Source organism: Phymastichus coffea, unplaced genomic scaffold, assembly GCF_024137745.1.
Source record: "Phymastichus coffea isolate CEN01 unplaced genomic scaffold, Cenicafe_Pcof_1.1 PCOF00002, whole genome shotgun sequence".
In the NCBI taxonomy this organism is placed as follows: Eukaryota; Metazoa; Arthropoda; class Insecta; order Hymenoptera; family Eulophidae; genus Phymastichus; species Phymastichus coffea.
This window is the reverse complement of record NW_026706813.1, coordinates 2059873-2087711: the sequence shown is the minus strand read 5'-3', so window position 1 is coordinate 2087711 and position 27839 is coordinate 2059873. Positions and strand designations below refer to the sequence as shown.

Genomic DNA, 27839 nt, shown 5'->3' with positions numbered 1-27839 from the left:
TCTGAAATGATAGTTTTTGGTATCCCAAGGTCTTCTTCTAGTTCTCGCACAGTCATACGACGATCTTGTTCGATTGCAAGTCGCACCCGCTCAATATTACTGCGGTAATAATAATAATAATAGTATCTGCGGTTCTTGTCGTCGAAGGTCGGCCGGAACGAGAATCACTATCGACAGAAGTGCGACCATCCTTGAACCGTTTATACCACTCTTTTATTCGTGTTTTGCTCATACACTCGCTTCCGAAGGCCTTTTGCATCATTTCAATAGTTTCCGAACTTTTTTTTCCGAGTTGAAAGCAAAATTTGATGCAAATTCGTTCATCTTGTTTTTCAGTTATTTTTGACAATATCAAAATCCGACGAACACGAAAAAGGCACTGTAAACAAAGACACGCTGCGCATGAACTATACGTCCGGCAGGTATCAGTAAGTAACCAATAGATTCATCAAGCTTTACTGTTGACGTTTCTGTCCAGTAGAGGTCGCTCGAACACTATGGCGCGAAGATATAAACGTAGGCCCGACACTTTCCCGACAGACCTCGTATGTTGCGAAAAATCTTTGCCTGCATAAAAGCATAAATAGACTATTAGCTCAAATATATAAATAATAAACTAATCATTGTCGCTATCAATATAAAGTAATAAAATTTACATAGTCTACGTCATTTTTGAACATGTTAGTTACATAGAATAAAAATTCTGATATACGAGGGTGGTCCGATAAGTACTTAGCCTACAAAAGAAAAACGAAAATTTTGGAAAAGTGGCGTTTTATTTTTTAACATAGTCTCCTTTTAGTTCGGTACACTTGGCCCAGCGATGCTCCAAAACCCGTCTGAAAAATACGTTTCCTCGAGGTCTGAAAAGTAGGCTTCCGTGGCAGCGATTACCTCCTCATTCGACTCAAATTTCTGCCCGGCGAGTGACTTTTTCAAGTTTGGAAACAAAAAGAAGTCGCACGGGGTTAAATCTAGAGAATACGGTGGATGGGGCAGCAGTTCGTAGCCTAATTCGACCAATTTGGCCATGGCGACGGCGGAGGTGTGAGCCGGTGCGTTGTCATGGTGGAAGAGCACTTTTTTCTTCGCCAAATGAGGCCGTATTTTCTGCAATTCGACGTCGAATCGGCCCAGTAATTCGGCATAGTACAGCCCTGTGACCGATTTGCCCCTCTCCAGGTAGTCGATGTAGATCACACCTTGTGAATCCCAGAAAACGGTGGCCATCACCTTTCCGGCCGATGGGGCAGTCTTCGCCTTCTTCGGAGCACTTTCGCCGGGTAAAGTCCACTGTTTCGACTGTTCCTTGGTCTTTGATGTATACCAGTGGATCCATGTTTCGTCGACTGTCACGAAACGACGCAGAAACTCCTTCGGATTGCGCTTAAACAGCGTCAGACATTGCTCTGAAGTTGTCTCATGGTTGCGCTTGTTGTCCGAAGTGAGCAAGCGCCGACAGCTTTCTCATGTCCAACATTTCATGCAGGACATGACCCACGCGGTCTTTTGAGATGCCTACGATCTTAGCTATCTCGCGCACCTTCAATCGTCGATCTGCCAATACGAAATCGTGAATTTTTGTCACGTTATCCTCCGTGGTAGCCGTTTTCGGAGCACCTGGACGTGGCTCTTCAAAAATCGACGTGCGACCACGTTGAAACTCGTTAAACCAACTTTTAACGGTCGCCATCGAAGGAGAAGACTCACCGTACACAGCATCCAAGCGCTTTTTGATTTGGCTGCGCGATTTCCCTTCCAAAAATAAGAATCGAATAACCGACCGATACTGCTCTTTTTCCATTTTTCAAAAATCAACGGACACACTTGCTTTCACACGCTCTCAAAAATAAACTACAACTCCGATCCGGCTAAAATCTTGACAGTAACCATCGAGAAGGTTGGACTACGTGATAGAATATTTTTTTTGCGAGAGTGGCGCCATCGGGCGGTGAGGCTAAGTACTTATCGGACCACCCTCGTATAACTGAAATAACGAAAAATCTACAATCATTTAACTTGATCAAAACCGCATCATAAATTAACTTAACTTTGGCATTCAAACTATCAGCAGACATCATTTTAGTAGTACCGCTATCTAGCTTACTTTTTAATGATAATTACTAACAAATTTTACAAATTTTAAGCCTAAATATTGTGGAATTATAGAAAATAATAATTCTACTGAACAACTGTAAAAATCATTTGATATTTATTATTATTTAATTCGTTTTCTTACCAGGTGTACAGATACAGTGTCCATCTTCAGGTGAGCACGAAGCTTCATTTTGGCAGTTACATTTTTCGACACAATCTTCTCCAAAAGTATTATTCTGACAAACTTCGTTACAGTATTCACCTCGATATCCTGTAGTGCATACGCAAGAACCATTGATTGGTGAACATTGGGCATTATTCTGACAAACACAACGATTCATACACTCTTTACCATATGTGTAAAAAGGACAAGTCCGTGAACAGGTTATACCAGCCCAACCTGGTTTACAAGAACATTCACCAGTCCATGGATGGCATAATACAGTATTAGCCTTTTCACAATTACATATCTGAAATTATTGAATAATTAATTTATTTTCAAAACAAAGTAATAGTATTTATATTTTTTCTGTGTATTACTCGTGATTTGTGTTGGTAATAAAACAGTTTCTTATGTATCATGAATAAGTTGAATACAAATATACTTAAATGAAATGATACAGAAGGAATAATGTAAAAATACGACATAAAATGAAGCGAGAATTATTGAGAAGAAAATTAAAAAAGAAAATATACACTCTGCCCTTATTATAAGCCTTATTTTTCATGATAATATAAGCAAACATCGCTTCAATCCATTAACAGATGTATAGAAAATTATAATGCCTTTTCGATACTTTATGTGACTTATGGATAGACCGTAACATACGTAGTTTTTTTATCATCTTTCATTTTATGAAATTAGGTACTGTGACGGTAAACGTCGAATTAGCGCTAATAGCCTAACCTAGTGGCTGCCTGCGGAGGCAGCACTTACCGGTGGACGAAAAATGTAATGAGGGAATTCGGCACGCGACGAGGCGGAACGCGCGCGATTGAAAACGAACCAGTGCAGGATTAACTACCGATACCGAGTCGCGAGTGAAGGATCGGCCATCGACACGCCTAGCCAAAAGTGCACAATCAGCTACCGATACACGAGCCAAAAGTCGAGAGTTAGAACCCGATCGCAGAGCTGTGCTACATTTCCCCGAGTTTTACCAGAGTGCCGATTCGAGCCGAGTCGGAGCTGCGACAGCGGTGCCTTCGCCTGCCTGGAAAGCGTGCGTGAGAGTGCGCGTGTGAGGAGTTTCGCCAGCGAGGGCGAAACCGAAAACGCGAGCTTCCGCACATTAAAGACAGACTTTCCTGCAGTGAGAGTGCGAATCATTTCTTTCGTTCTTCGTACGTCTGCAAAATAAAGATAAGCTGACCAGCTTAATTTCACGGTCGCGATATAATTGCTACGCGACTAATACCTCGATTCGACAAAAAACGTGCATGTAACATCTCGGCAAACAAAGAGCGTAGAGCGATCCGACACTGCATGTTGTTGTCGTGCGCGCGGCATGTAAACATAAACACGCTGGCCAAATGAGATGTAATACTAAGAGATAATAAAAGTTCTCGTCTGTGATATTTACAGTATTTTCGAAGTGTTCTTTTCGTATTTGTAGTTAGTTGGTTGACTGACACCCGTTTCCTCTTGCTCTCCGACTTTCGTATTTAACATAGGTAATTATGTGTGCTTTTCGATACGATTACGCGGATAAAATTAATTAAACGGTATCCACCCCGTTACAGTACCAATAATTCAGACAATTATAGAAATAGCACAACAATATTTATTGGTATAAATGATGTTTTATAATAAATTAATTATGAACCAAATTATCTGTTTTATTCCTTCTACCCTTACATGCTATGTGCACAGAATAGACAAGCCTACAATACAAGAGTAGTTTGTCTAATTGTCATCTATGCTGATTAACTTCACGTTAATCGGTTCGTGGGTGCGATCATGAATAATCCGTGGTTGTATTATTAGAATAATAGGATGTAGAAATAAAGGTATTATAAGACAAATTAAACCATAGTGAAGTAATTATGTGAATTATTGCATTTTCTCAGCCTCCGACGGTGGCAAAAATCATTTTCTTTACGATTTTCTCTTCAACCGTTGCCTCACAATGCTTCTGCGTACCATCATCGGACCCGATGTATTAATATATACGTAAACATACTATTCATGCTTCGGCTGTATATTTTGAGGTAGAGATTTGCGGAACCGGGAAAGAAAAAAGATATAAATTTCGAGGACTGTATAGAAAAAGATGCGCATGGGAAGATAGATAAAAAAAGGAAAAAAGAAGGAAGAGAAAGACAGCGCGGCTCAAGGCGAGTTCGAATAAGCGATACAAGCCGTATTACGCGTGTATCAGAAGGAAACGATAAAGAGGCCAGTGAGGCGTACGTGCCACCGTTTGGTGGTGCACTCGTTCTCCTCGTTTTCTTCTTTGTGAAATTTCCGACTTGCAGCAGCTAACTCGATATATCTATGCTTAGCTTCGTGAACCGCTGCGTTATTGTCAGATACTTTGTTTCGTAGTATTTTGGTGGGTCAGGTATCACTTGACCTACACAGTGGCTCCATCGGTACATAACAAGCTGCCATCAACGCCTCTGCAAAATCACAGCAACATGATCGGCAGCAATAGCAGCAGAAACAGTAGCAGCAACAATGACATGAGCGGCAACGAGCTATGGTAACGTGGGCTTTCTCTCTCTCTCTCTCTCTCCCTCTATATATATATATATATTTTTTTTTAGTTTAGGACCCCATATGCGCTTGATTACGCGCAGAGTATACTCAGTAGGTACGAGCGCTGAGTATACTCTGCGCGTCTCTCCTCGACCATAATCATGATTCCCCTTTCACTCGCCTACGCTCCTCAGCCATAATCATGAGTATAGTCGAGGAACCGTAGGCTCCTCGACGATATTATCAGGCATATGATGGCCTGCAGATACTTTTCGACACTCCGCACGCTCGACAGAAAACTTACGTTGATAATCGCACTTTCCACACGTCGTATCAAAAAATACGGTACGGTACATGTTCGGGAGAGAGTTTCTCGTCTCGTGTACCATTCCACCCTCGCTTTGCTCGAGCGTAAACGCTACACGAGACTAGAATCTACTTCCCCGCACTTGTATCGCTATGTACTCTGGTGAGAGTATATTAATTTTATTTAAATAATATCATAATAAATGTTCTAAAATAATTACTAATTTTTTAATTTTATTTTAATCCCACTGTATCTCGAAAATCAGGCGCTATGGGGTCCAAAACTAAAAAATTTTTTATGCATCAAGGGAGAGCCTCAGATACGTCTTGGCGCGTTGATAGGTGGGGGGTAGATGATGCCTCGGTCGCTACGCGACCTCGGCACTCTACCCCCACCTATCACCAACGCGCCTCGACGTAATCCGCTGAGGCTCTCCTTAGATACGTAAATAACTAATATAACACAGCATCCAAAGAAATAAATCGAGGATAAACATAACATCAGTATCGAGTAGCCAATAAAGAAGAATGGCATTGTCGTTGGCTACGAGATAGTTTAGTACAGGATAGCACAGTCTAACAATTTCGCCCATGGTTTCGCCTGTAATGACTGGTCAGATCAAGAACGAGGCAGTATCAAGAGCAACCTATCATAATATATTCACACTTCGGCTATCATGCTGCCAGTCGATGAATTTCATTTTAATGGGAGTCTGACTATTGCACAGATACTCGCTGTAACAGATAAGAGCATCAAATGTGCTGCTGACTCACAGGCACTCATCCCACGTGACTGCGGTGTTAGACAGAACATTGACCTACAGGCGCCTGTTTTGAGACCGCACAATGCCGATCGTATCGCTGGCTAACAGGTGCTCTGTGAGTCTTCAGCTACCTCGCCTGCAGTCCTAATACAGGGCTCGTTATTATCACTTGCAATGTCTGAAGCATCTGCTTTATTTATGATACTTTCATTATAATAAATTTTATATCCTTCTAGTCTATAGTAACTTGAGTTATGTAAGTTCCAAGTTTCTGTGCATAAAATTATACTAGGTTTCACTTTAAGGTTTTCAATGCTAATTTCTAATTTCTTAAAATTTTCTTTTAAGCTTCTAATATATGTGAGTAAGCTTTTGTCACTCGAGAGAATTTCATTGAAAGATATCAGATCTTTATATACATTTACATTATTTATTAAATCGTTGACGTTAGAAGAAAGCATAAAATTGTATCGCGTAAAATAACTAAATATGTGATTAAAGTATCTGTTGAAAATGAGTCTAAATTATAGTTAGATTGTCAAAATTTTATTAACTTCATAAAAATTGAATTATTAATCAAAAGCGTAAGTAACATATATAATTCCGATCAGAGTGGATTCAATTTATAAATGCATATTGGCAACATTGAATGAAAAAGATATAGAGACAGTCGAATCAGTAGTACAATCAATGTCATCGACTACGTATAGTTATACGATTTGACCGACAATATCTGCAGAAGATATGTTACCTTGCTCTTACCACTTTTTATTGTATTGTTACGTCCTGATCGTAAACTCTACTTATTTTGAGGTCAACGGTAATCAAGCAAGCTCAAAATAGCAAAGTAAGCACTAAAATGTATTTCACCTTTTACGAAACACAAAATTGTCAAACTGACCGAACTCAGCAGAATTCCAACACAATCCAGAAATCGAAACACTGACATATTAACTTCTTGATTACTCGACAAATGAATGTAGGCTAATAAGTCAATATATAAAAGAGCGTACTGATTTTTAGTCAGTTGATTCGCGACGCGCGATAATTCCATTGTATTAATTCAATTACCGCTCACGGAGTAAATTTTATTTATTAAGGGTGTTGCCTAGTCGGCGGGGTAAAAAAATTGCTATTTTTTGGAATTTTTTTTTGAGTAGATTATGAAAGATATGGATATAAAAATACATAGGTATAATAAATTAGATCTTAAATTCCAAAAAAAAATTTTTTTTTATTCATTTTTTTCAAGTTTATTGTATGAAATACGTAGTTGAATATTGAGCGGTAATTTCAAGACAGCTTAGTCGCAACATGATTTCTCAGCAACGGCTTATCTGAAACAAAAAAATCAGTGTTTTAGATTTGGTATGACAATAGCTACAGAATGGACCATAATTATTAAGTTTGGGCTAATTTTGTGGATTTTACTTAATAAAATGTGAAAAAAAGTTGAAAAGTTGAAAAGTTGAAAGTTGAAAAAAAGGGCTTTTTTTTGGCATTTTTTGGAAAAAAAAAATAGTAAAAATCAAAATTATAACTTGTAAGTGGTCCACTTTGTGGATAATTATGTATAGAATATGTGGTCTAAATTTCAAAAGGATCGGTCCACTGGTTCCGGAGAAATCGTGTTGCAGGTCCGAAAAAACGTTGTTTTGAGAAAAACGCGTTTTTAAAGTTTTTTTAAACAAAAAATATAAAAAATATCTTACCAAAATTTAATCTGCAATGCCTGCACCGTATGAAGTACCTTCTGATTGATCGAAACCTTGATTTTCTTCCAATCTAGCCTTTTTTCTCGCTGTTCTAGACTCTTTGGAAGTATTCAAGCTGTGGCGATTTGCTTCTTGAACACGCGTGGAATCGTGATCAGCGATGTAATTCACAGAGCTCGGCCCGATTTTCAAACCCAAAAAAATACACTTATACTGCTCCGATCTTTATAAAAATTTAACACAATATTCTTACATACATATACATTCGAAAAATGTAAAAAAAAATCGATTTTTTCAAAGTGCCCGACTAGACAACACCCTTAAATAAAACGAGACTTTACTAGTGTTCTTAAATATTGTGTTTAAAATTCGTTGCTACAACTTCCATATGAGACATCGTCAATAATTACAAAATTTATTTAAAAGAAATAATATTTAAAAAAAGAGGAAAAAAAATATAAAAAAAGGTGATATTAATAGGAAGATATCCATCAATGAAAGTAAGAGTTGGAAATAATATTCCTTTGATAACGAACAACTCAGGTAAGTCCTGCCATCATGTGTGTGTGTGTGTGTGTGTGTGTGTACTTATTACATCTCGATCATTCGTCAAAAACTATGCATAAATTATGAAGATTTCACTATAAAACGGTGTTGCGGGTAAATTTCAGGGGTAGCTTTTATCCTCTAAATAGTTAATTCTGCAAAACAAAAATATACATGTCTTTCGCTTGTTAGAGCATAATAGCACATGACATAACCAACATAATGTGCAATTGACAATGGTCTCTATCGTCATGATAACAATTAGGGGTAGTTCACCCTCAAAATAATAGATAATGGGAAAACGTCAAAATACGTAAATTTTGTTTTTATCATTTTCTACTAGAAAAGCAGTTTTTTAATTTATTAACATAATTTTTTGATTTTGTAAGTTAAAAATATACTTAAAATTATCGTTTTTCCTCTACAAAATGTAGAGGTTGTAACTCCTGGGTACAAAATGTATGTGATTATGTTATCTTTTTTATAAAAAGTTGATTTCTTTTAGTTTCTTTAAAAAATATTCATTACAACTAAAGCCACCCAAAATGGCTTTTCACAAAGATGCCGATCTTTTTAGTGTTCTGAGAGAACTGTGTATTAACTACAGTCACAAGATCTTAATAGGGGATCTAAATGCAGATATGTCTTCATCGGTGGATGTTATTCAAAGGACGACTAGATGATTACTGGAAGAGATATCCCTGTAGATAATTGATCATGAACCTTCCGCAAGTACTCAATTATCAATTTATCAATTGATATTTTCTCTACGGATCCTGTGGAAAAATTCTATTCCAATAGAGATTACGGTAGCATTTATCCATAAGCACTTGCGAAGTTTTGACACACTGTGACTGGGTAGCCATTGAATCTGTAGAATTTGGAATGAGGTATAGGCAAATTGAACTCTAACTTGCAATCAGTCGGAAACAAACCAGTCTCGTTGAAAAATATTCATCTTTCGAAGAAATATATTTTATAGCTTGGGTCATAGCTGAGGTAATTAGCCATTAAGCGCAATACTACCTATAAACGTACCAGTAGTGCGATATCGTTTGATAAATTTCTTCGGCTTAGAAATGAGGTTAATGTTCGTATAGATCAAATACATATAAGCGGTCTTGTATAAGCAGCTTTCAGACACTCCTGACAATGGCAAAAATATTTGAAAAATAATGTGAAAGCATGGCCTCTTGTTTAGGGGAGGAGAAGATTCAGCTTCACGAGTTTACTTTAAATGGACTATATGATCATTTTGCTGACATGTAGATTTCTCCTTATAAAAATATAGAGAATGCAATGGACGCTATAATGGAAACAAACGAGGATGCCTTTTGCTTCAAGTCAACAAATTTCAATATCCTTACAGTATCACACTTTTCCTCGTAAGAAATAGGAATAGATGGTATACCCCATGACTTTATTGCATATGCTGTTCCGGTCATAGAGTTGATTATCTCGTGGCTATTTTTAACTCCTCCTTCATACAGGGCATTTTTCTAACCGCCTGAAAATAGGTAACGAGGTCTTAAAAAGAGCACCACACCATCAGCTCCTTTGAAATTTCGTTTGATATCGTTGCTTTGTTGAAAAAACTTGCCCACAATCAAATCATGAAGTATCTAAACAAAAATAATATTATAAATTTCCTTTACTTCGAATTCATACTAATGACCCGTTTGATCAAATTGGTCTAATAAATGACTTTTTCTTTCATATCCTGTTCATAGTTGACGGGTATACTTCTACCTATAGTCTTAAATATAAAATGATTATTATTCTCATATTAATGTTTGAATTTACAGTATTTACATAAAAATAATCGAGATTTTCAGTTGAAAATAAAATTTGATCATTCGAACTGTTTGGTTTTAAATAAACTGTGTACTTACGATATTCAGTAGTCAGTTATGCTGGTTTTGTTTAATAAATATTTGATACAAAATTGAAGAAGCTACGTGTTTATTTCTGCGTCAGACAGTCTGTCTAATTCTATTACATTTTATCTGATGGCATAATCTCATGAGTCACATACATGATCAATATCTTAACCTATTTTTTGTAGACATCTGTTACATATTCCGATTAAATTTTTTATACTTTGATTCGCATCACGTTTATTCGCAATCTTTTGTGGTCGATCTGCTTTTGGAGTTGAAGAGGCATACATTCAATTTGAGTTATCTATAAAATTATTCAAATTTCGATTATATTTAAAAACAATTCTTGTTTAGAGTGGTTGATAAGTAAAGTTGCAAAACAAATATAGCAATTGTAGATCATAGAATGCTCCGATCAAGTCACTTTTGGTAACATAATGTTGGCATAATTTGGTATTTTCTAAAATGGCATTCCATTTTCATTTTTCTTTTCGGAAAACGTTTTACGACGAACAAATACATAGAGAATATTTGTCATCGAATAAGTCGTATCTTATATTAACGAAATCTATAATTAGTTTATAAATATTATCTGTACTGTTAAATGATATTCCGTAATGGATTAAATTTTGTTTGCCTATAATAAATTTTGTCTACATGGAAGACATACTTTACGGTGATTTTCTTCGTCATTTTCTTCGTGAAATCAAGACCATATAAGAAGTGTGACGTCACTGGCGTGAGAAATTTATTGTTTACTATGCAAAATCGGTAATTGCAAGCTTTCAAAATAATCAAAAGTACTACTTTGATCAACCTCAGTGGGCTAATGTCGAATTTCAACTTATTATGATTATTTATTAGATAATAATTGGCGTAATTTAATTTGCAAGTAAATATCACAAACAATTTTGCAATAGACAATTGTAATGTGAATTTGAATTGGCCGGCAAGGTTATGGCCACTGTTTTTTGAGATGCACGTGGAATTATCTTCGTCGACTATTTAGAAAAAGAACAATCACCGGAGAGTATTATGCGTCATTGTTGGACCAGTAAAACGAGGAAATAAAGGAAAAACGTTTTCATTTTAACAAAAAAAAATTGTATTTCATCAAAACAATGCAGAGTGCACACTTGCTTCAGTTCAATGGCTAAAATTAAGGAATTTAAGTTCGAATTAGTAGAACATCCACCCTATTCACCAGATTTAGCCCTTAGTGACTATTTTTATTTCTAAACCTGAAAAAGTGGCTTGCTAGACAACAATTCATCTTGAACGAGGAGGTCGTAATATAAACAAATGGCTATTTTGAGGAATTTCCAAAGTTATTTTTTTTCTGATGGCTTAAAAAACTTGAAGGACGCCTGGAAACGTGTATCGAGCGGAAAGAACTGTTGAAAATGTTGAAAAATAAAAAAAAATCTACCAAAAAAAATTATCTTTTTATCTTTTTCTAAAGACACATTGACCAACCCTCGTATATTAAGAACTTAACTCAAAAGACCCTTTCTTTTATAAGGAAAAAGTAGCCTTAGACTATGTTATTCAAAAATTATAACATTATCGCCAAGAAACTCAGCTACGTATTTGTTGCGGCGCTGTCTGGTCTTTTGTAGATAGATGTAACAATGCTTAGAAGCATTTCAAATGGTACGTCGAAGTAGCGAAATATGTCGACTCAGACTAAGTTCGCTGATCGATGAATAAATTTACTTACTGTCCAAAATGCAGACCTCTTTGTTGAAAACCACCTAGGATTGCTATCCTAGCAGTTTTGACTTTGTTTCTGTAATGATTGTTAATGTTCGAATAAGAATACCTTATTCGATACGAGTAATTCACAGACAACTATTATTTTGATCATTTCGAGTATCTATTATTATTTGTCAACTTTTTGCTTGCTCTCGGAAACACAATTTACAAATGTATATTAGAGTTCGAACTAAATTAATTATAATGTAGAATAGTCGAAACGTTACAATACATTTAGAAGAGGCGTGCTTTAAAATTTTTAGAATAAGTAGGTACTACACACTATACTGCATACTACATTTTTAAATAACAAAAATTATTAGTTTATATTACGCATTTTGTATTCCATTCGAATACGAAAATTGAACGAGTGATATTAATAAATCAGTCGTATCTTTTGGTATTAAGTAGTATTTTTGTAGTGACGAAACGTAAAATTCTTCTCATTGTTTCTGTACACATGAAGTACTGATGTAGTTATTAAAGTTCCATTTTAGTAACATAATTTAAGTATGAAATCTGTTCTACGATTATAAAAAACTTGTAAAATTATGTCATGTGGGTAGAATTATTTCTACTCTCTAATATAAGAACGAAAACTATTATGGACATATTTGTCTATGAGATTGTATGTGTTAATAGATATGGAGTTGCTGTAGAAGTTTACAAAGATTAGGGTCGTAACTTCAACGCTAAGCTATTTAAAGAATCGTCCGAATTATTAGATATTCAAAAAAATTGGACAATACAACTACATCCACAATCTAATGGACAGATAGAAAAACAAAATAAAATAATACCCGAATATATATCTAAATAAATATCAGAGAATCAGAAGGATCGGGAACTATGATATTATGATAAAACTGCGCAATGCGTTGATTATTATCAAACTCATCAGAAAGTTTGGTTTTACAATGTTCGTAGAATCAAGGGTAGATCACTAAAATTCCATAGTAATTGGAATGGACTTTTTAAGGCTGTAAAAAAATCAGTGACGTCGTATTCTGCAGTCAAAAGACCCCAAAACACAAGCAGAAAATTGTTCATACTGATTGACTAGCAATTTACCATGACAGATAATTTCATCTTCTCCGCTCACGGTTATTTTCAGCTGTGCTTTTTTTTCATGAATCACTGGTTAAATGCTAGAGCAGGGATACAGGTACGATAACACGGCATACTAATTCTCCATTCTTATCCGTGAAGTATTAAGTCAATGACAATACACCAACAATAACAATACAACAAATAATGTTTCCTTTGGTGATGGATGTGAGCAAAGATACGAGAGTGGGTCAATAAATGCTTAGAAAATCCAAGAGATGTTGCGCAAAGCATAACAATAAAGTTACAACAGCAAACGTAACTTCTAACAAGGAAACCTATACAACCTAATCTTATTAATTTTGTTAATTTTTTGATGTGTTATAATACTCGTCAAAATACGAGACATGTATTTTCCTTTTCGTGCCGACATCCCCTTTTAAAGATAGAAAGCCATCCCTAAATCTTACCTACAAAAATAGTTTTTTTTATATTTCAGCATCTAATGAATATTTTTTAATAAAACCAAGTGAAGAATACTTGCTATAAGAAGTCTATTATATTAGGCGCATTTTTGATCTAGGAGGTATTTATGACGCTCTTATATTATATTTCTTTTAAATCTAGAATTTTATTTAGTTTCTTTCATGAAAACCAATATAAGAACGCAATCAAATTAATAAAAGTATTTCTATTTACTATATCGAATATTTAATTTAACGTATTTTTTGGTTTTTTAAATAGACACCTTCAAGCACTGTTAATCACGGACGCCTTAAATTGGTAATTTAGAGATAATTGTTTTCTTAGAATTTCTTCGGAATATAAAATAATTTATACTAAAATTAAACATATTATATATTTTTTGCAATATTAGTGTTAAACGGTCATCCTTAAAAGTGAATTATCAATAATTATTCGATATTGAATGAATACTTTTTAATAAAATTGATTAAAAATTATTTCTTATAAGATTCATAACACTGTTTTTTTTTCTTAGTTAAGTTACAGTATTTTATTCTACAAAGTGTTGACAACTATGATAATCTTCAAAAAAAAGTTCAAAGCAATGATTTTTTACACCGACCGCATCGTATAATAGCAATATTATTACATCGAGGCAGCGCAGCTGATCTAATTGAAGAGCACCGTTGATTCTCTTTAACAATTACGGCTGATTACTGTAATTGCACCGTAGGGTAGGTGTACCACCCTATTATTGCGCGACAAAATACTTTCGAAAGTATTGTGTCTATCGCGAGCGATATTTTTTGTATTCGCGCCGAGCATTAGTTTTCACAGCAAAGTTCGAATTCTCTCTCTCTCTCTCTCTCACCGAATTATTAATTTTATTCGCCGCTTACGTCATTTCGTTTCCTAATAGCTTAACAGATCTATATAGGATTAAGTTTTAATGTAATTTCTCCTAGAGGATTAGTCGGATTAAGCATTCGGTCACTCACACCTAAGATAGATCGAGAGTCACAAGTCAAGTGACTTAAGCTGAGTTCAACTCGGTTGAAAAGAAGACACTGAAACGAAAGTATTAAACGTAAAGGCGAGTACACGTATAACTATACGTGTTTAACGGAGCGGTGGTTAGCTCTGTATCATGGAAGTTTGTGTTGTGTTAATAAATTTCCCATTTTGTTAGATAACCACTCCGTTGCATAATATAATAAACAAAAAATTACTCACCTCTAATTAATTTTCCAGATTCGGATGCTTATATATATACATGTTTTCTGATCTAAATAACTGTTTTTTCTACAACAGGATAAAATTGACCAGTTAATTCTTTTAAAACAAAGAAAACCGGTGAGAGTAGTTGTCCAATAGCTGATATAACTGGTTGTATAGTATGACTATGTGTCGATGAAACTGACTGTACCAGGAATTGCACCTATTTTTCTCCTTCAGCTGCTAATGTTCTTCCAAAATGTATTTTTACTTGGGCCCTACTTTGATCTGAATTATAAAAATTTACAATCCGAATTGCTGGTAATGCAACGGTAGTCGATTCAATTAATCGATCTGTTCGCGATTCTGTAACTCACGCGTTAGTACGAATAATTGAGAGAGAGAGAGAGGGGGAGCGCGAGCATTTGAATAAGCAGTTACGCCTCAGGTGTTCTCGCGATAATACCGTCGAGTTTATTTTGCACTGTGTTTCGCCGAATATAAAGCTTTTTTGGACTATTTTACGTGCGTGAATGCAACGGTATTACCACGGCAAAAAGCAGCAACAGTGCAGAAACAGTATCATAGCTGATTGGAGGCAGAGTGAGGCAGCGCAGTTGATTAAGTGGAGGAGCAGCGGCAGTTGATTTACCTCATCAACAATTACGGCTGATCACCATAATTGCACCGCAGGGTAGGTGCACCTCACGTTATTATTGTGTAACAAAATACATTCGGTATTTTGTCAACCGCGATATCGAATATTTTTGTATTCGCGCCGAGCGTTAGTTTCGCGGTAAATTTCGAATCTTCTCTCTCTCTCTCTCACCGAATAATAATTCATTGTAAATCCTGTTCGCGTGCGTTAGTCTTTCGGCCCATAAAAGACTGTAGTTTTTTTTTACTAATTAAAGTTAGTTAATTTCATTCGCTGATTACATCTTTAGGGGGGGGCGGCGTTTGGCGTAAGGAGAGATGATTGATGTTCTGGTGCGAAGGTTGGAATGACTTATTATGACCCACTGGTACTGTGTAAATATTACTTTAATGTTGAGTTACAGAAATGAGTGTGCTATACGCAGACGAACTCTACAGAGTAACGCGAGGTAAGCGCACGCGTACAAAGTGAGTGTAGCGAGGCGAGGAGTTGGCGATGCTCACTCGTCGAGGCGTCGCGTCCTTCTGGTCATTCACGGGGTTGCACGGATGCACCACCTAGCCAGGCTTTTGCTTCCCCCTCTCTCCGAGAACACTCAATCCTTTTATTCGTCGGAGAGGGAAAAGAGAAAGCGGAAATCTGATGGCCAACAAAAAATGCGCGCGCGGGCTTGCTATAAAAAAAAAAAATCCAGCCGAAAAAGTTCGGCTGTTTGCACTACATGCTCCATGAGCTGATCGCTTGTCGGACACCATAAATAATAAATCGTAAATCAACTGAGAAGTTTACTTACGATTTATCGGAAAAACTGAGAGAAGGGTTGAGGAACATGTGCGGTGCAGATTTTGGAAAAGTCTGCGACCCCACAGTACCCCCTTGCCAGTGATGAAGTCACGGAAAGAAAGTACAAACAGTGACGACGAACGCGTGACCAGCTTGATAGCGCTCTGCGAAACGTACACGTCTCCCTGATCTCCGGGTTATTTCTCGGTCTGACGTCCTCTCGATCTGGACACCTTCCTCTGGACTCGCTGGCCTCGTGGCTGGTGTTGACGGGGTCGCTGGTGCTTGCGATATTGCTGGTCGCTCGTCCGGACTATCATCTACGATGGTATATGCCGGCTTCAAGCGATCTATGCTGACGGTGACATCCTTGCCATTTACGTTGACTACGAATGTCTTATCGCTGCGGCTCACAACCGGATACGGTCCATCATATGGCATGTCCAGAGAGTTTTTTATGGCGTCATGCCGTAATAGAACACTCTTGGTCGTCGCCAAGTCCTTAAACACGAAGGTCTTGGGCGTTCCATGGCGCGTGACCTCAGATGGTCGTAGCTGCTGCATTTGTTGACGTAATTCTTTCGTAAAGTCAACTTCATCATTGTCCGGGCGGTCTATGGGTCCCAAGAATTCGCCCGGCGATCGGAGAGATTCGCCGTATACCAGCTCTGCGGAGGTCGCCTGCAAATCGTCCTTCCAGGCAGCTCGGATACCTAGGAGTACCGTCGGGAGAATCCGTGTCCACTGGTTATCCTGGTGGCATCGTATTGCGGCCTTCAGCTGACGGTGTAGGCGCTCTACCATGCCATTCGCTTGCGGGTGATACGCAGTCGTCCGCAACTGAGTAGTATCTATAAGTCGGCTTAGCGACTTAAACAGATACGACTCGAATTGGCGGCCTTGGTCGGTCGTCACGCGCAACGGTGTTCCAAAACGGCAGATCCAGCCGGAGTAGAATGCTCGTGCTACGGTCTCGGCCTCCTGATCGGGTAGCGGGAACGCTTCGGGCCAGCGCGTGTACCGATCCACGCACGTAAGGCAGTACCGCTGACCCTCTGATGGTGGCAGAACGATGACATCGATGTGCACCTGCTGGAACCTGGCTGATGGTGGCTTGAACTCTCCTACCGGCGATGCGACGTGCCACGAGACCTTGGACTTTTGGCACTGGATGCACGCATGTGCCCATGACCGACAGTTCGCCGTGATCGACGGCCACACAAAGCGTTGCGTCATTAGTTTGACGGTCGCCTTAATACCTGGATGAGCTAGATTATGCACGGAGTGGAAGGCTACCTTGCGGAAGGGCGTCGTGATGAAAGGACGTGCAGTGTTTGTCGAGACGTCGCACAGAATTCGTGTATCAGTGCCTGGAAGCGGTACCAATTTGAGCTCGAGGCTGTGATCCGTGGCCCTTATATCCTGGAGCTCGGTGTCCTCCCGTTGTGCCTCGGCCAGCCTGATGTCCGTTGAGAACTTACCGATGTAGTCTAAATGGCGTGCCTGCCTTGGTGACGCCTTCTCTGACCTCTGCTTGAAAGCAAATATTAGTGGCTTGTCATACGTATATATGACGAAGGGACGAGCCTCTACCATGTGGCGGAAATACTTGATGGCCAGGTAGATGGCTAGTAACTCGCGATCGAACGCGCTGTAGCGGGTTTGCGTCGGGCTCAGTTTCTTGGAAAAGAAACCCAACGGCTCCCACCGATCGTCCACTCTCTGCTGCAGGGCTGCACCAACCGCCGTGTCCGAGGCGTCGCACACTAAGGCTAGCTGAGCACCAATTTTTGGATGCGCTAGAAGCGTGGCTCTCTCGAGATCGGCCTTGGTCTTCTCAAAGGCCTTTGTTGCCGCATCGGTCCATGTAATGGGCTGGTTTCCCTTGATGTTTCCCTTCAGCAGTTCGTTCATCGGCGCCTGCGTCTCCGCTGCGTTCGGCAGTAGGCCGCGGTAAAAGTTGACCGTACCTAGAAAACGTTTCAGCTGCTTTGCTGTCTTCGGCTGTGTATACCTGCTGATCGCCTCGGTTTTCCGGGTCGTTGGTCTGATGCCTCCGCTCGTCACCACGTAGCTGAGGAACTCGACTTCTGGCTCGCCGAATACGCATTTCGCCAGGTTAATGACGATTCCGTACTGCTAAAGCCGCTGGAACAGCTGCCGCAGGTGGTCGTGATGCTGCTCCTCGTTGTCGGACGCTACGAGTATGTCGTCGATGTATGCGTAGCAAAAACTCAGCTCTCGCAACATCTCATCGACGAATCGTTGGAACGTCTGGGTCGCGTTTCGCAATCCAAAACTCATGAATGGGAATTCAAAGAGTCCGAATGGCGTGGTAATTGCGATCTTTGCTATGTCCCTCTTGGCGACTGGTATCTGGTTGTACGCCCGGACTAAGTCGATCTTGGAAAAGATCTTACCTCGGAGCGATTGAGCAAAATCCCGGATATGTGGTACAGGATAGCAGTCCGTGCGTGCGTTGAGGCCGCGGTAATCACCGCACGGGCGTTGGTCGTCTTCCCCTTTCGGCGCCATATGGAGTGGTGCTGCCCAACTGCCGTTTCCGCGTCGAGCCGTACCAAGCTGCACCATTATGTCGAATTTTTGGCGCGCCCTCTGTAGGCATCCGGGGGATAGTCTTCGGGGCCTGCATGTTACTGGTGGTCCTGGCGTCGTCTCAATGTAGTGGCGCGTGGTGTGCTTGGTCACCGGCGCTCTGCCGTCAGGTCGAGTGATTTCTGGATACTTGGCTAACAACTGGTGATAGCTCGAAGTGCCGATAATCACTTTGACGCTGGGGCACTCGTCTGCACGCAGTTGTCCGCGCGCAGAGGCCTGTGTCTCCCGGTCGATCAGCTGGCCACCGTGTAGATCGACGAGTAGCCCGTAGTGTGCCAAAAAATCAGCGCCGATAATGGCCTTCGGGACATCAGCGATCACGAACTTCCACACGAGCGAGCGCCTTAATCCGAGATTGAGCGCTAGTGTGGTGGTGCCGTACGTGTAAATGGGCGTTCCATTTGCAGCAGCTAGTTCGTACGGCGTCTTCCGGAGTGGACTGCGGATAGCCGATACCTGTATCTATCAGGTATCTGACCTGGCTCTCTCGATCTGTGATGAAGAGGCGGCGTGTCGTTGGATTGGAACCGCTCGCCGCCATTAGCGCCGGTCCGTCCCGTTTCCCGCGAACGTACAGGGATGTCGGCATCGTGTTGCGTCGGCACCGAACCTTTGATGGTACCAGCAGTGGTCTGGATTCCCTGTCCTTCCGCGTGACTGGGATCGGCCTCGAGGTGTAGCTCGTCCTCTGCTCTGCGACCTCGAACGGTGCGCGCGTTCTGCAAGGAGGCTGCGGTGCACCTCGGCGATCTCTTGGCGCATCTCCGCATTCATTGAGCACACTTGCATGAACATAGTCTCTAAAGATGACTGCTGTGCCGGTGTTGGTAGAGACGCGGGAGCGACCGCCGCTACCTGAGGAGTGATGAACGGCTATGTCGCGCGTACCGTCACCATGATAGCGTCAGTGAGCACGGCGGTCTCGTCCAGCGGTTTGTTGGGCTGGGCCGCCAATATCGCCTGCACGTGGGCTGGTAAGTGGCTCAGCCACAACGTTTTGACGACGTTGTCGCCCTCGTTGCCCGCGAGATCTCGTAAATGCCGAAGAAATTGAGAGGGTTTTCGATCGCCCAATACCTTTGTTTCCAGGAGCTTCCTCGTCTTCTCCTCCTGAGAGACGTTTAGCCGCTTGAGAAATTCGACCTTCGTCTTGGTGTACGGTTCCTCGGCTGGTGGTATGGCGATAAGATCCCTGATCTCCGACGCGTACCTCATGTCCAAGTTGCTGCATAAATGGCTGTACTTCGTTGCTTCCGTCGTTATTCCGGAGGCATCGAAGTTCCTTTCCAGCACGTTGAACCACAGCTCGGGGTCCGTTGGCAAAAAGGGTGGTACCCGAAATGCGACGCGGGCAATGGATGGTGCTGTCTCATTGGTCGCTGCAGTTGTTGCGAGAGTTGTCTGGCCCGTCATCTTCCTTGCTTCAGGATAAGCTGCTGGTTGGACACTTAACACGGTTTTTTTTTCACTCGCGTTTATTCGTCTTCCCAGTTTGATACTCTGGTGTGTAGAAACAAGTTGCTTTACACTACCAGATCACGTCGGGGTCACCAATTTAGGGGGGGGGGGGCGTTTGGCGTAAGGAGAGATGATTGATGTTCTGGTGCGAAGGTTGGAATGACTTATTATGATCCACTGGTACTGTGTAAATATTACTTTAATGTTGAGTTACAGAAATGAGTGTGCTATACGCAGACGAACTCTACAGAGTAACGCGAGGTAAGCGCACGCGTACAAAGTGAATGTAGCGAGGCGAGGAGTTGGCGATGCTCACTCGTCGAGGCGTCGCGTCCTTCTGGTCATTCACGGGGCTGCACGGATGCACCACCTAGCCAGGCTTTTACTTCCCCCTCTCTCCGAGAACACTCAATGCTTTTATTCGTCGGAGAGGGAAAAGAGAAAGCGGAAATCTGATGGCCAACAAAAAATGCGCGCGCGGGCTTGCTATAAAAAAAAAAACCCAGCCGAAAAAGTTCGGCTGTTTGCACTACATGCTCCATGAGCTGATCGCTTGTCGGACACCATAAATAATAAATCGTAAATCAACTGAGAAGTTGACTTACGATTTATCGGAAAAACTGAGAGAAGGGTTAAGGAACATGTGCGGTGCAGATTTTGGAAAAGTCTGCGACCCCACACATCATTTAATTTCCCATTAGCTTACGCGATTTGTAAAGGCTTAGGTTTTAATCCGATTTCATCTAGGGGATTAAGCGGATTAGGTGTAAAGTCGCTCACACTTAAGATACATAGTGTGTCACAAGTCACGTGACTTAAGGTGAGTTCAACTCCGTTGGAAAGAAGACACTTAAACGAAATAATCTGATGTAAAGGCAAATACACGTACAACTATACGTGTTTAACGGAGCGGCGGTTAGCTCTGCATCGTGGGGGTTTGTGCTTAATAAATTTCCCATTTTTTCAGATAACCTCCCCCGTTACAGTAAATAAAATTTTACATCAGCTACAAATATATCAGCTTTTGATTCAAGCTTCTAACGTTGTAATTTTACATCTTTGTTACAAAATACAATTTTTTTTTTCGGTTTGGACCTTGCTTGTGATTGTATAGGTAGCAGAGTTAAAATATATTTTTAATATTTTAAGAAAAGGAGAATTCGTCCATTAGAAAAGCGTTGGTCTCGCAGAATCTAAATATTACTATAGTTTAGGTGAGAATTCTGTTAATAGAAGCTCGATACAGTATCAACGTATTCGGGACAGGAAACCGAGATACTTCATGGCGTTGTAAAGATTTCTACCACGGTTATCACGCTTCTTCTAATGGAGGAAATAAGGAAATTCTAGAACAAGGATATGCCAATGCTATCAAGTATCTGTGGAGATGGAAAGACCACAGGAACGATACGGAGGGAGATAAGGTAGGAAGGTAGAAGAAGAATTTTAGTAGGGAGCAAAACATTCAACTCAGCGATGAGGTGTTTAGACTGATTTATTAAGCACAACGTTTTCTCGACTTTACTATAGCCAGAGCTAGAGCGAATCCAGTGTATTGAACTCCTCCTTTTATACTCATTCTCTGTGGAACCTCTTACACTCAAACGCCCTTTTTACGCTCTTTTCGATTGCGATTTTACAAATTGAGCTGTAAAACATTAAATATTCACATTATAGTTCTGCATTTTCCATTAAAATACATTTTTGATTACGCTTTAATTTCGTATGTAGGCTTACTTTATATATTGGTTTAAAGTTATAAATGATGATATCTTGAGTTAATAAACTATAATTATAGTAAGAAACTATATACACTTGTAGCGTATATTTAAATGAATCCATTTGTCAAAATAGAATGACAAAAATTGCTATTGTTTACGAATTATAGATTTTTTCCTTTTTCAGTTTATTAACAAATTGCGATATCTCGGCTTTGGCGCAATATTTCAACTTAATTCAAATTTTGTTTACCCACTTGATAACATATTTATTACGTAAAATTACTTTTAGTTAACTAAATTATTGATTTTTTATTTATCAATAACTTGTAAGTTATTAATTAACTTTATCTCAACTTTCTATGGAAATGTATATTAAATCGCCTAATGTCTTACAGTATTTGTTTCATTACAATTATTGTTATTTGTTTATAGAGAGTAAATAAATGTTTGCAATTAAAAAACTATAATAATAAATAGATAATTTATGTAAAACAACACATATTCGTAAAACGGAAGTCTTATTTTACAAATTTGACTGACGAATCCATTGAAAGTTAGTTAATGATATTGTTTTTCAGAAATTATAGGAAATAGTATATTTATATAGCTTTTTGTGACGCAAATAAATAAGCCGCATAGTTAAATAATTTGTAATGTAGTGGGTTGTCAATGTACAGGCGCTATCATAGGATGAGAACCAAGACTAACGTTGCAAGTTAGAAACCATTTTACAATGCTTTTCTAGTAATAAATGTATTAATTTTTCTGCTCACTATTTTATGTACCTTTTTAAACTTTGATAACCAATTTTTAAAAGCTTTGAATTTTACATTTTCAAAGCTAATTTGTGTTTAAACTTGTAAAGTCCATCGACGAATATAACGATCAGAAGTTAGTAAACCACTTTCAACAGCAGCTTTGAAATTATCTAGTGTATGTTGGTAGGTCAGTGCAGTTTTTTCTGTATACGTACTACCTCTATTAATTATGTGAACCTAATATTTTAGCTGACCGATCGATAACACTTTTCTGAATCTTCTTTGCACCGTTTCAATATAAAAATATTTCGAGGTTATATTGTGACTTGGATGAGAGTAGACGTGTCTTGTGTGAGTGCTGAGTATAGGCCGATTCTGGAGAGAAGGAGAGCAGGAAGTGAAGAGAAAAGTGGAGAAAAGGTGTAGGAGGAGTGGAAGGGCGTTCGGAGAAGAGAAAAAGAGAACGAGACAAAGGGCGAAGGAAGAAAGGTGAAAAAAAAAATAAAGGGAAAAAGGATAGGTTAGGGTAGATAAGACAGAAGGCGGGAAAAGAGGAGCGTAGGAGAGGGGCATCAAGGCGAAGACAGAGGGAATAAGAGAGAGAGTTAAGGCTCCCGCCCGGGGAATTGGAATAGGAAACAAGAACGAGATGTTTACAACGCCAGGAACAGCGAGAGAGAGAGGGACGGTAAAGGGGATAAGAGGAAGGCAAAGGGGGTGAGAGGTAGAAAGAGTGAAGAGGGCATGAGAGGAGGAAACAAGGAAGAAGTGAGGCAGACGAAAAGGTACAAAAGTGAAAGCGAGGGGAGTGAAACAGAGGGGGATGAAAGGAATGAAATGGACAGAACATTGATAGGCGTGGGGGAGAGTAAAGTAGAAGACAATGCATTTGAAAGAGTACTAGCAGAAATGAGAGAACTGAGAAGAGAGGGGAAGAAAGAGAAAGAGGAACTGCTAAATGAAATGATGAGACGAATGGAAGAGGCGGAGAAAAAAAGAGAGGCAAAATGGGAGAGAGGTTTGGAAAAACTTAGAGAAGAATTAGAGAAAGATAGAGAGGAAAGGAAAAAAGAGAAAAGAGAAGAAAAAAGAAGACAAGAGAAGTGGGAATAAAGAATGAAAGGATTGGAAGAAGAGATGAATAAGATGAAAAAATACATGGAAGGAAGAGAGACAAGGGTAGAAGAAAAAGGAGTAGATAATAGGGAAGAAATGGATCACATGAAGGAGAGGATGGATAGAGAAAGTAGGGTTAATAATATAATTGTAACAGATCTGGAGAGAGAATTGAAATGGGAAAAAAAAGAAGATGCAGAGGAATGGTTAAAGGACAGAATGGGAATTAAGGGGGAAATAATAAGCCTAAGGAATATAGGAGGACCAGAAATAAAACAGAGACAGGAAGGGATAGAGTATAGAAGGAAGAGGATGTGGCAAATAAAGTGTGCCTCATGGGAGCAAAAGGAGGGAATAATGAAGAAAAAAAGTAAATTAGGGGAGAAAAAAATATATATAGATCACGACTGGACGTAGAAACAGAGGAAAATAAGAGAGGAGGTAAGAAGAAAAGCAAGAGAATTGAAAAATAAGGGTAAGGAAGTTAAAATATGGCACAACGGGTTAAGAGCAGGGGAGGAAGAGTGGAGGTGGAACGAGAGAGAAGAGAGAATGACAAAGAAAGGAATGGAGGGGTTTCGGAAATAAAGGGGGGAGAGGAGAGAAGAGAGAAGAGGTGAAGGGAAGGAAAACAGTTAAAATGTTATTCTGGAATGTGGCGGGAATAAAGAGCTTGGAAGAAGAGGACTAGAAATATATTAGAAATTTTGATATAGTAGGACTTACGGAGACATGGGTGAAAAGAGAAGAAGCAGAAATAGGAATAGGAAGAAATCTGAATGGGTATAACATTGAATGGAGGGACTCGAGAAGGGAAGGAAAAAGGGGTAGGGAGATAGGGGGTGGACTGATGGCAGTAAGAGAAAGACAAGGGAGAATAAAGGTAAAATGGAAGAAAGAAAGGACAGAAGAAGTCATAGTAGGGGAAATAGAGATAGAGAGAGAGAAATGCACGGTTGCATCAGTCTACATGCAGCACAAGAAAAAAGAAAATTATGAGTACCTAACCGAAGAAATAGAGGAAAATAGAGGAAAAATATTAATAATAGGAGGAGACTTTAACGCTAGAACAGGAGGCGTAGGAAGAGAATGGGACAGCGAAGGACAGATAGGAGAAATAAAAACAAAGGATGGTATGATAAACGCAGAAGGGGAAGAGATGGTAAAATGGCTAGGAGAGACGGGATTAGTGATTATGAATGGGAAAAAAGAAGGAGATGAAGAAGGAGAAATTACATATATAGGAGCGAGAGGGATGTCGACAATTGACTACATAATAGGAAATATAGGAGGGGAAGAGGGAGTGAAGAAAATGCAAATGGGAGAGAGAACCAAATCGGATCACCTACCAGTAGAAGTGGAACTAGAAAACAGGGTTGAAGAAGAAGAAAACAGAGAAGAAGAAAGGTTAAGAGAAGACTGGAGCGAAGAAGGAATAAAAGAGTATCATAGATGGATAGGAGCAGTAGAAGGAACGGAAAAATGGGAAGAGATAAAAATCAGAGTGCAGAACGCTGTAACAAAAAAGAAAATAAGAAGTAAAAAAGGAACAAGAAAAAGCTGGTGGAGAGAAGAATGTAAGGTAAAAAGAGACAAGGTCATGAATGCTCTGAAAGAACTAAGAAGAGGAACTGGGGATAGAAGCAGATACTTGGAAACAAAGAGGGAATACAGAGAGGAAATAAGAAAGGCAAAAGAAGAGGAAGGAAGGAAAGTGGCGGAGGAAATAAGCAAAGATAGAACGAGAAGGAAATTTTGGGAAAAAGTGAGCGGAGGAAAGAAAAAAAGAACAAAAATAGACAAAAAAATAAGTAATGAGGAATGGCTAAAACACTTCAAGAAGCAGCTGGGAGAAAAAGAAAAGGACTACAATCAAAAAGACGAAAGAGAAGAATGGGAAAGAGGTGAAAAAGAGGAGGGAGGGGAAATAAAAGTAGGGGAGGTAGTAGAAGTGATAAAGAGAATGAAAAAGAAAAAAGCAGCAGGAGAAGATGGGATTGCAAATGAAGCGTGGATGGCAGGGACTGAAAGCCTAATAAATGACCTGACAAAATGTCTAAATAGAGTATGGAACGGAGAAGGATTCCCGAAGGAATGGAAAAAGGGAATAATAATACCATTATACAAGAAAGGTAAAAAAGAAGAAGTAAGCAATTACAGGGGTATAACGCTGATGGACACAGGTTACAAGATATATGCAGAAATAGTAAGGAAAAGACTAGACAGAGAGATAGAAGAAAAAGGAATACTAAGCGACACGCAAATAGGATTCAGACTAAAAAGAGGAACAACAGACGCAATATATGTGCTAAAAACGGCAATAGGAAAAGAAATCAGGGAAAAAGGTGGGAAATTGTTTGTCTTCTTCGCTGATATGAAAGCAGCGTTTGACAGGATAAGAAGACAGAAGATATGGGAAATAATGAAGGAAAAAGAAATAGATAAAAGGACCAGAAGAAGTATAGAAGAAATATATAAAGAAACAGGATGCAGAATAAAAATTAGAGGAGAGATAATAGGGGAATTCGACACAGAAAAGGGAGTAACGCAAGGGTGCCCGCTGAGCACCACGCTATTCAATCTTGCCTTTGCGGAGTTAGAAGAGAAAATGAGTAAAATTCAGGAAGGAGGAGTGGTAATAGGAAGAAAGAAAATCTGGACGATAGGATATGCGGATGATATAGTAATGTTGGCAAAAAATGAAAATGGGATGAAAGAGATGCTGAAAAAACTAAGGAAATTCCTAGAGGAAAGAGGGTTGGAATTAAATGTAGAAAAGTCAAAAATGATGAAATGTAAGAAAGGAGGAGGAAGAGGAAAGGAAGAAAGTTTTGAGTGGATAGGAAAGAAAATTGAAATGGTAAAAGAATATAACTATCTGGGATTCACAATAAGCAAAAATAATGGGAATAAGAGACATATAAAGAAAACAGAAGGTAAAATAAATATGGGATTAGGAAAAGTATGGGGGTTGGGAGAAAGATTATTTAAAGAAAATTGGAAGCTAAGGATGATGTTATTTGACGCGTTAATGAAAAGCGTGATAATGTATGGAGCAGAAATATGGGGGTGGAAAAGATACGAGGAAAGAGAAAGACTACAAATGCAATATATAAAATGGATACTGGGTTTGGACAGAAACACACCGAGTTACCTGATAAAATGGGAAACAGGAAGAAAAGAAATAAAAGAAAAAGCAATAGAGAAAGCGATGAGATATGAAAATAAAATAAAAGAAGAGAGGGATGGAACAATAAAGAAAACAATAAAGAAGCATGGAGAGAAATGAAGAGAAACGAAAGGAAAAGAGAAGAAAGAAATGAAAAAAAAGGAGAGAGAGAAGAAAGACTAGGGGAAAGTAAAAAATACAGAGAGAGAGAAGAAGGAGTCGATGAAAGAGAAGAGTTCTGGGAAGAAGTAAGAGAAGAATTGAAGAAAAAAGAAGAAAAAGAAATGGAAGACAAGATGGAAGAATCAAGATATATAAGAGAGTGGAAGGGGATAAAGGAGGAAATGAAGAAGAGTAGACTAAAAGAAATACGAAATGAAGGGAAAATAAGAGGGCTACAGATAAGAGAGAGGTTTAGGTTAGGGAACGAGACAAGAGGGTGTAGATACTGGGAAAAAGATGAAAATAGGAAATGTAGATTGTGCCAAAAAGAAGAGGAAGACTGGAAACACATAGTAGAAAAATGCGAAATGACAAGAAAAGAAGGAGAAAAGTGGGAAGAAATAATGGTTGGGAGCAAAGAAAAAATAGCATGGATGATGGAACTAAAGTGGAAAAGAAGAAGAAAAGAAGAAGAGACAGAGAAAGAAAAAGAAAAGTGAAAAGAGAGAAGAAAGAAATTGGTAAGAGAGAACTGTAGTAAGCATGAGTGAAAGCAGACGGAGCGGAGGATATCGCAGAAAAGGTGTAAAAGCCCTAATACGGACAGATGAAAGAAGAGGAAAAGGAAGTGCAAAATACACTAACACATACAAAACACAATCACACGCATATACAACACAAAACACTAGCAAATGAAACAAGACACGTCACTCAATAAAATTGAAATGTACATTGTAAATAATCAAATTGTAACATTAAGTTGAATAAACTCTATATATATAAAAATATTTCGTCTTATCGCTTCTCCAATATTCTACGACTTACTGTTTGTAATAAAAATTGATATCTTCAGTATCTTTGATACATTGATTAGTTGATACTACATTATGATTAAGAAAATGAT

At 39.1% G+C, this 27839-nt stretch overlaps 1 protein-coding gene across 7 annotated transcripts in view; it reads right to left on the bottom strand.

The window, feature by feature from the left end:
- LOC131663255 (protein draper-like) overlaps window positions 1-27839 on the bottom strand; it is an 859806-nt gene that overhangs the window by 348510 nt on the left and 483457 nt on the right. For 6 of the 7 annotated variants that reach the window (XM_058933564.1, XM_058933569.1, XM_058933555.1 and 3 more), the window contains one exon: window positions 2240-2567. In XM_058933564.1, coding sequence (XP_058789547.1) covers window positions 2240-2567 — 328 coding nt within the window. The remainder of the gene's footprint in view (window positions 1-2239; window positions 2568-27839) is intronic. The other variant, XM_058933594.1, reaches the window with a different exon arrangement.